The sequence below is a fragment of the Adiantum capillus-veneris genome, chromosome 9 (assembly GCF_014529385.1).
Source record: "Adiantum capillus-veneris isolate H3 chromosome 9, ASM1452938v2, whole genome shotgun sequence".
Classification (NCBI taxonomy): Eukaryota; Viridiplantae; Streptophyta; class Polypodiopsida; order Polypodiales; family Pteridaceae; genus Adiantum; species Adiantum capillus-veneris.
Window position 1 is genome coordinate 69,958,371 of NC_140939.1, and position 10,374 is coordinate 69,968,744.

Here is a 10,374-nt window from a genome sequence, read left to right on the forward strand (position 1 = left end):
AGACCATCTACTCAAGAGGGAAGTGAGATAACCAATCTATATCACGAGAGAGAGAGAGAGAGAGAGAGAGAGAGAGAGAGAGGGGGGGGGGAGAGAATTTTAGCGTGGCACGAAACTATCTCAAGAGACCTCAAAGATCTATCCGAGGAGGATTGAACTCAAGACGTGTTGTGTGTGTGTGTGTGTGTGAGAGAGAGAGATAGATAGAGAGAGAGAGAGGGGGGGGTCATGACTCATCATCTCCCAATCGGCCTGAGCTGGCCGTGTCTGGTGCCCTCTCAGCCCGTCTCTAGCTGCCCATTGGGCCTCTTTCCCCCTTTGCATGTACAAGTCTGTCTTCTTATTACAACCTTCTCAATCATAAGACGCAACCCTTTTCCCCCCATGTCTGTCTGTCTGGCCCCCACACACACGTAGTCCGCCTCACTCACATGTGCAGTACTGTTGAATTACTCTTTCTTTAATATATTTACGTTTCTCTATCTGCAGATTCTGCACAGACCCTTCTCATTGATAAATCTCTCTCTCTCTCTCTCTCTCTCTCTCTCTCTCACACCACCGCACCAGCTCCTATTTCAAAGTTTCTTTTTGAGCCAACTCAATCTCCATAGCATCGCCTTGCCCCGATACTGCAGAGCAAGCTCTTCTGTAGATCATTCAATTCATGCATATCCTCACGATTCAAGAATTTCCTTTACTTCGCCCACTTTCATTCTGGCCATTCTTACAGCATATTTGCTCTCCTCAATTGGGCAAAATTCACTCATTTACAGCATTGCTCATCCATTAGTATGTCACTACTCTCTTGAATTGGGTAAAATTCACTCATTATCTTAGCATTACTCTCTTCAATTGGGCAAAATTCGTTCTTCACACCAACTTTTGCTCCTTGTTTCTATAATTTGTTATGTTTTCCCCAACCAATAGGGATTGGCACTTAACAGAGTTTCATGCATTTGATGAGCAAATGTGTGCGGAATAGACACTTAATAGCTCATTATTCTCTTCTTCTGTACGTGATCCTTCAATGCACACATAATTGTATGCATTTGCACTATTTTGAAAAGGTGGGTTGATGTTGCTCTTGCCTTTTATATAATGAGCTCAAAGTAATAAATTACTTGGGTCTATGTATAAATTTTCGCTTCTCTGTGTAGCCTATTAAATAGACAAGACCACCCCAACAGGCTTTTCTTTCTTTCAGTTACAAAACTAGAAGAACTCATTTTCAATTATATGAATTAGAGAAACCAACCTTCAAAACACAAAGGGAGGCCGGGGAGAAACCCACTTTCATGTGCTTTCATTGAACCCAACAAGCACCATCATCACCCATTCCCAAGCTTAAACATTCCCCCACAAAAGTCAGATTTTATGGCTAAAACGTAACTCATGATTGCAAAACCCACCTTTTCTGTTGACTATGCCTGAAGCACTAATAAATGCTACTATTGCATTGCTTGTAAAAGCAACACTTCTTCTTTCATTAATCTTAGAAGATAATTTGAATGAGATGTGGAGGCCCATCCAATAGGTATGTTGTAATTGTATGCTTGCAATACTTCAGTATTTATGATGCAATTAGCAGGATATGGAAATTGGGCTTTTGCATCATGAGTTGCACGCAATGTGAATAGGACGCACCAATCAAGGAGACAATTCAAGAACTCAATTCAACAATGGACTCCAAGCCCCCTCTCCAAGCCAAGTCTGTGAGAAGGAAGGTCCATGTGGTGTACTACCTGAGCAGAGGAGGGGGCCAAATGGACCACCCCCACTTGCTGGAGGGGTACCTCTCGGCTGCCCAAGACGGTCTTCGTTTAAGAGGTAATCACACCAAAGCTTACAGTTCTCAATTAAGCAACTGAATATGGTCTTTGCTTCCATTGCTATAAAATATGGCACTCTAAACATATCTGAACCCATTTTCCAAGCAAATAAGGAAATGGCACTAGTTCATCAGCCTATTGATTCCTTGGAGTTTCAGTCATAGGTACCTCTTACAGCAGGCACTACTAGGGGAGAGCAAGATAGTGAGTCTCCTTGGTTAGTTTAGGAGTTTGATTAGTCAGTAGGTTTTGCTTCACCGGTAGATGTCCCATTATCCATGTCTTTGCCTGCTCACTTCTTTGCATGTGGTCCATGGATATATGCAAAGACATCTTTGAGGGGTGGGCCACTATGTGTCAATATGTACTTCTTGTAGAGAACATTTTGATGTCGTAGGAATTGCTAAGAGATCAATTTGATCTATATGGCGAGTCTTGAACCGAGATCGTACAAAAAAGGCGAGCAATTTCCTTTTCTACATTAACACTGACAATTTTTTGTCGAAGCTTTGATTAAATCACTCCTCTAAGTGGCCACGATCATGGATGCCCACCAGTTAATTTCTTGAAAAATGCCTGTACATGTGCACAGTTTCGTAGTTTTTTCGTCCTACTCTCAGAATCCCATTATCTCACTTCATGATTTGTTTTCAGACTTCAAGAGGTGGCTGTCTATTCTGAGGGGAAAATCTATGCCCACCTCCTTTGCCTGGTCTTATAAAAGGTATAATTCATGTGTAGCTACCATTTCCACTTTGCTTCTTCTGCATGAAAGCTTTTCTGATGGCTAGTCATTTTTCCATTTCCAGGACTTACAAGAATGGGTTTATTTGGCACGATTTGGGAGAAAATGATTTAATTCAGCCACTATCAAAGAATGAGTATGTCTTGATGGGATCAGAAATAAAAGAGCAAGGAGGCAGTATAGGTAAGTCCAAAGCTCCATACCTGTAGCTCACCTCCTGTGCTTACATGCAAAATTTATCATTGAATCATGCTGCATTTGCATGCTCGCCCCATGAAAGGGATCTTTTGCAATGTACATATTTTAGGCATGAGAGCTCTGTATGCAATTGATTTAGACAGCTCTTGTAAGTGCATGGCGAGCAGAGACAGCGATTTTTGTTTTAAAAACTAGCCATCAGTGCGGGGAAGGTAATATAGTAGAGAGAAACTTATACATATCCATGTGTTTACAACTGCACATTGCTGTACATTAAACCCTCAAACAACTGTGGGAACAACCTCCCGGGAGGATATGCCCATTGAGAACGCAGCCTGTGAGCCTCAAAACCTCAATCTTGGGGTTACATCACTAGGGCCCAACCAGCTGAGCTATGCTTCTTAGGTGACAGCGACTTCATAAGCATAATGATTTTATGAGGATTAACTGTTGATGGCAGAGCTAGGGGTACAAAATTTCCATTTCACGTTAATAGCTGCGCACCTTTCTCCTTATTCAGTTCGATATGTGTGCAACCATTTAAGATATAGGACAAATTTTGCGATCATGAGTTGCACCCCTGTCAGAGTCTCTCAATGACCACCTCACCTTAACACCACCATTTTATTATCACACAATCTGAGCACATTAACTTTTTGTACTCTTAACAAGCTCTGCATGACCGATGTTTGATGCACCAGGTTGCTCAGCTGCGTTAAGGAAACTATTTCTCTAATTTCTCAGTTAAACAAATCCCCATCCATGTCACCTCTGCACGCACATGGCATTTGTGACTATATGCGTGCATATACAACTCATGTTGGGCACACACGGTTTACATATAAAATGCTTTGCATGCACACATTCAGTAATACATACACCTACACAGGTCCTTTGCTGCATGCCATTCTTCAGAATTACTAAAAGAAGTTGAGCACACTCAGAGAATCTGTCCCTTCTTTTCAGCAAAATGTAAATGCGGTGGCATCCAGCAACAGGCAGAGACAAAAGTAGTCACTGAACTGGGTGATATTCAAGAAGAGCTCTTGAACAAACCAGTATTGAGGAGCCCCAAAGTAGTCACAAAGAGCAGCTCATATAATACTGAGGATCACAGTGTCGAAGGCCCCATCATTAATAGCCCTGCATGTTCAGCAATGATCGCCTCAGAAAACAAGTTTCATGATAGTGGCGCTAGGATTACAGACAAAAGTAGTCTGTATAGAGGTGGGGCCTCAAGCAGAAGCTTTAATGATCTGACGGCCCAAAGATTGCTAGAAGAGGTCAAACGGTCCAACAATTATCATGACTCTAAGCCTCTTGTAACAATGAAAAGCTTCAACGGTATGAGTCATGGGCCAAATGCACGAGTGTCGGTCAGAGATTGCGAGATTATAGCCGAGGAGGATTATATCAGGGATGGCTTCGATGCCAATGAGCACCACAAGGATGGCATTAGCGACGGTCCTGACGAAGATGACTTGAATGGCACTTATATTGTCGACGCCGCCACTCAAACCGGAGATAGCACAAGATGTTCTACAGAGGATCATCAGGAAGGCACCAATTCCACTGGCTATAATAACATGGTAGAACTTGTCAATAGCCCTGGTGGATCTGCAAAACTTAGCGCCGTTCGAAGAGTAAGCTCTGCCCGCTTCAACACCCACAGTCTTGTTGCTAAAGGAAACTTGCCTATGCATTTTTCGCAAGAATTCTCTAAAGTTCCTGATGTCGAAAAATCCATTATGATGAACCAATTGTCTGATGGTGGAGAAACTGAGAATGTCGGGCTTGTCTCCTCATCAAATCATACATCCCTGCACAACCACATGGGAAGCCCTGGTGCATCATCTTCATGCTCGGCAATGTCCATGAGATCAAGCACACGATTTTCTCGCCAAGATGGCAACCGCATGCCATTGCCTGCAACACCAAGGACTACTAAGAAGTACGGTGTTAAGCCTGACGATCATCATCATCATCATCATCATCGTCATGATCACAGTAAAGAGACATCTACGACACAGTACTCAAGTAACCCAAGCACGATGACAAGCTCATCAGCTCCCCATAATCTTTTGAAGCAGCTCCTCACATGTGGAAATGCAGATGTGGTATCAGACAAAAAGCCCAACAATACGGCCGAGAATGTGATGGTAATAAGCAACAATGCCTTGTCAGGGCTGCAGACACCATCGAGGCCAGGAGCAAACACAATGCCCCCATATCAGGAGGGCGACAAGTCAAAGTGGGTAGCATGCAAGCAAGGGGGGCTGATGAAGAGGATGAGCAGCGCTGCAAGCTCTGACAACAGATCAGTGATAAGCGCGACGGCGTCGGAGCAGGGGTCACTGAGGGATGCAATGGAGATGATAAGCAGCCCGGAGTCTGTGTGTACAGCAAGCCATCGCCATCTCAAGAGAGATATGATAAGAGCCCATTCTCTTTCGACCTCATCTGCTGCTGCCGCGCTTCGTTCCCAAAACGCCCATATTTCTGCTAAGGATTATGCACCCACCCCTCCTCCTTCGCAAAGAAAGATTCATCATCAGCACTCTTCCGCTACCGTTGGCAATACGTCCCCTGGTATGCTCAGCGTTGCCTCCTCCACTTCCCGAAGGTCCTTTCTCCTCACTAATTCTTGCATTCTTGTGGTATGAAAACTGAAAATGTGTGTTAATCATAGTTGTATGTCACTACATATACACGCATACATTCATGCAACCATATAGAATACATATATGTATATATATATGTATACATTCAGGCAACCATATAGAATACATATATGTATACATATATATTTATTTATTTATTTATTTATTTATTTATTTATTTATTTATTTATTTACATTTATATATATATATATATAAATGGTTTGTTCCATGTGGATACGCACCTATGTATCTACATACATACATATGCATGTCAATGGTTTGCTACAGCACATGCACGCATGTATATCTATATACATACATATGCATATGAATGGTTTGTTGTATGTGGATGCACACACTTGCATGTTTGGATGGTCTAATAATGAGACCACATTATGAATGTTGTCCTAGAGAGGGTACACGCAAAAAAAAATATGTTGTGTAATAAATCATGCATGTCAATATGCGTTGGGCAAGGGCCTTTGGATCAATTTTCAAAAGAACAACCTTTATGTATGTTTTGCTAGCTAAAATTCTAAAATCCGAGCTGTATTTCAAGCTTATCTTTGAAAAAGCTATCAAAAGTTTACATTTCACAAATTCTAGTGCAAAAACAAACAAATCCTTCATAGAAAAAGAGTGCATATTAAGTCTTGAGTGTGCATGAGCAGAAGCAAGTTGACGTACATAGCAACAAATTGGAGTTACTCCAAAATACCTAAAAATAGTATAGGGGAGGGATTGATTTGATCCTACAGAATGGGTTTATTTAAATAGGATGTTCACAAATTCAATAGAAGAGAATGGAATTTGTTCATGTAAAAGTTCATGGAGGGTTGTATATAGCTCTTTGGGCACACGTGGCACTTAAAATTGATTCCCCAACAAACTTGCTTGTGATACACAAGAGTTGTGTTGAATCAGTTGCATTCACTGCTTTGTTATGCATACACTCTCATGGTTATACATGTTTGATGTCTTGGGGTGCTTACAATGATAATCTAGCTTGTATTGATAGCAACACCCAATAAAATATTCTTCTCTTCCTTAAGATTATGCAATGGCATGCGGAGCTTGTGCAAATGCATCGTTTCTATCATTTGTTTCACAGTTGTCACACGCATGCAAACAAACACTCACACTTGCACTTTAAGCTTGTATGTATGATATTTTATCATGCAATTTTTGAAATGAATCTTAAGAAGAGTCCACTAGGGGATAATGATGCAAGCACTCATGACTACTTAACAAGTAGGGACTGGTTGTTTAGAATCAGGTTAACCAGCCATGCTACTCCCAGATTTGAGATGTGTAGCTCCCTCATAGACCATAATAAAGGTACTTTAAGGGTGCCCTATAGGAAAGTAAGGCAAAGGATCCACCATGGAACTAAATATTCCCACTAGAAAAGTTGAGGGTTGCTTCAACCACCCCCTACTTGAAAGAAACGCTCTTTCAACATGCAATAGAAGGTTAACAAGTAAAAAAAAATTGTGTATACCAACAGTGTGAGCAATGTCAACAGTGTTTGTATTGGGGATACGAACACACATGCAAACATAGAAAGGGTCCTCTTCATTGAAGAGGGCTCTTTTCCTAAATGTTGCTTTAGTGGTCTATGTGGGAGCCGTCTAAGGCCTCTCGTGTGGTCTTAAGCCCCCTTTTGATCTTTCACTACATTTACTTTAGGCTATTGTGATCAAGTGAGTTCCATATTCTTAGATATTCCATAGTGTGGTGTTGATGAACACATAAACTCCTAGAGCTCCCCTTGCATAACGAGGATGCATCCTTAAATTTTCAAGAAAGCATCCTTAATCTACCAATTTGAAAGATGGAACTCATGAAATAGTTGATCATGGAATTCATTTGAATATACACTAATAGCAACTAAAACTGCATGCTCTCATATAAGTATGGAAGAAAAAATGCTTTTGAATTCACAATATTCATAATTTCATCATGTCTCTTGTCGTTTTATCAGATACTCCCACATTAAAATCGTTGCTTAGATTAACATAAACAAAAACGTTGCTTGTAAAATAAGCATCTCCTTTCACTCATCGGTGTAGTTGACTGTATTGCAGAAGCTCAATCAGAGAAAATGAAGTGAACATCATTGGTGGAGGTGATGTGGAGGAAGGCTTCCATGAAGCATTGCAAAGCCATCATATTGGGATGAGAGTGAGCTCCAAGTCAAGAGCTAGTAAGGGCAATAAGAATACTCTTTTAATAAATGACATCCTTGATAGAAAAGAGTCACCTCAAGATATGAGAGATTTGGATGAGGATACAATCAATACCAAGAGAGGGAGACCAAAGACTCAACCAACTTCAGTGAGTGAGTTACACAAGCTCATTTGCAATCCCGGTGGCACTCCCACATGCGGAAACCACAACAAAGTGACAACCACAAACTTTGTAGCTTCTACTGAGCAAAATGGCCACAAAAATTGTCAACAAACCCACATTCACCGCACAAGGGAGGTATACACTCCTCAACATGCCAAATCTCGTAATGCACTCATAGCTACTCATGGCACTTCAAGGACTCCCACTAGATCAAGCAACTTGAACTCTCCAAGCATTGCTTACTTATCAAAAAGCCTAAACTCTCCTTCGTCTTTGTTTTTAGAGGCACAAGCTATAACTACACCCTCCTCTCATCATGGAAGCTCTTGGAAGGAGCTTCTTTGGTCCCCTCGCAATGGCTCTTCTCAAAAGGAGAAAGAAAAGCGACACATGAAGCCTTAGCCATTAAGATCTCTAGTGTCTCAATGCTTCATAAAGCATGCACCCTAGGTAGCTATTTTTCAATATTTTGTAACGTGAAGTTCATTCATTGGCCCCTTTGAGATGACTAATTTTGAAAAATTGAAGAATTGAATGTCATCAAATCCTTATTATTGATTTCAATGTGTTCCTTTGTTTTGTTAAGTGTGTAGTTGTAGAAGACCATCTTTGATTTTGGTATAATTCCATTAAACAACTTAGCTTATTTTTGTAGCAACACGAGCATTCCCGCTATCAGGGTCACTTGGCGGCCCTGATAGCATTCCATTAAACAACTTAAAAAGGAAACAATTTAAGTTATAAAATCACCAGCAAAACTTCAAGAATCTACCCAATGCCATGTATACATAAGTGTGATTGTGTATGCTTACAAAGAGTGATGACACACTTATCAAGTCACCTCACTCACTACCTATTTGACGTTGATTGGCATGCATAAAAGGTCTATTTATGTTGTTCTTCTTATGTTTATGTACATGTAGATATTTCTTACATTCGTGACTAATGAGTGAAGAAGAAGGATAATCAACTTCCATACAAACATGCGGTCCTTTGTGGAGTATATATGTGCACACAGGAGCATGCTTGCAAGTCTTTCATTCGCCATCAAGGTCCAAGGTCAGGGGTTGCTAATCTTAGGTGAACATTTGTTGTTGTTTTCTGGTAAGAATCTTGGTGAAGCACCACTAGATGCTTGACAACGCAACACTCATAATCAAACACGACACCAAACGCTTGTTATCGCCTGCAAACCAACTATGTAGTGACATCTCATCAGCTTTTGTCATGCTCGGCCGAGAAAGGATGCATGGTGTTCTTTCCTACGTAATCAAGGTGACCCTTGATGGCGATTAGCGGATGAAAACGACACCATGCATCCTTGCCCCACTCCATCTTTTCACACAAGTATTGAAGGGAAACAATGTATCACGTAGAGCAACATCTAGAAAGACTTGAGTATTGTATGAAAGATTGTCCACCCTTTTGTGCGAAACTCAAATGACCCATAACTATAGCATATGGAAGAACCATTGTAAAAATTTTGATTTTCTTTTACTTTTTTTTTAGGCGGCAACCACAAATTCTTCTAAAATGTCTACTATCATAATTTGGAGATTAATATTAAATGTGATGAAGATAACACAAAGTGTGCAATTTAGACTATAGCCATTTGCCCTTTACAAGACACTAAGCGGCATCTCTCTCTCTCTCTCTCTCTCTCTCTCTCTCTCTCTCTCTCTCTCTCTCTCTCTCTCTCTCTCTCAGGGCACTGGCCACCTGTGACGTTGGTGACTGGCTCTGCAGGCCACACTAGTCGGATGAACGTGCTTGCGACACATGTCTGCAGGGAGGGGCGGAATCTTTCCCCCATTATAATAGTATAGATACATTTACGCATATAAGAGGGCATGTTGGATACTTTATTATGTGTCTTGGACCTTGACTTGGTTACCAAAACTTAACCCTCTAATCTGATTTAGGGTTTAGGTCTTAGGATTTCGTGTTTACTAGAAAAGGCATAAATCAATAACTCACAGAGGCAAATATCGTTGTTATGGGCAACCTTTTGGTCATGGGTGTTGAGCCTAAGACTCATGGCCCTACATGAGTACACACATTGAAATACTACCTCTTCATGAGAAATGATTAGAATAACAATGAAATGTAGCCATGCTCCTTGGCAAAGACTCACGGCACAAATAACACTACGCAGTCGATGGGCTGCTGAGGGAGGAGAAACACTATGCAGTCAATGGGAACTTGATGGGGCTGGTGAGGGAGGAGAAGGAGTTGTGCAGGTAGGAAGCGCAGGCACAAAGGGTTCGTATGCGCGACGCATAGTGGAGGGGGTCGTTATGTTGATGATACTGGAGATGGCCGAAGAGGAGGTCGGGGTAGACGCTGGAGAGGAAGCTGTTGTTGAAACGGATTAGGCGAATGGTGTTGGATGTGACGGCGAGGACGGTTGCGGCACGCAGCAGGAAGAAAGCATCATGCGTTGCGACGAAGCGGAACGCAGCGTTGAACGCCCGGGCACGCCCCTTGTACAGAGCTTTTTGCATCTTCAACACCATGCGCTTGTCTGTGCTCTTCTGGTAGAATTCCTCTAGAAATTGGGTGCATGGGGCGCATGCGAGGAACTCTGGC

General features: G+C 41.6%; 1 protein-coding gene across 3 annotated transcripts; it reads left to right on the forward strand.

The window, feature by feature from the left end:
- Positions 1–516: 516 nt before the first annotated feature.
- On the forward strand, positions 517–8,343 carry LOC147450645 (uncharacterized). 3 transcript variants are annotated; one of them, XM_086519789.1, is made up of 6 exons: positions 517–789; positions 1,638–1,827; positions 2,484–2,553; positions 2,639–2,757; positions 3,739–5,395; positions 7,521–8,343. In XM_086519789.1, the coding sequence occupies exons 2-6, from the start codon at positions 1,680–1,682 to the stop codon at positions 8,185–8,187; spliced, it is 2,661 nt and encodes an 886-aa protein (XP_086375915.1). In that variant the 5' UTR covers positions 517–789; positions 1,638–1,679; the 3' UTR covers positions 8,188–8,343. The 3 variants fall into 3 exon arrangements, with proteins under 3 accessions (XP_086375915.1, XP_086375913.1, XP_086375914.1); XM_086519787.1 differs by having other exon boundaries at positions 645–1,534; XM_086519788.1 differs by having other exon boundaries at positions 645–814.
- Positions 8,344–10,374: the final 2,031 nt, after the last annotated feature.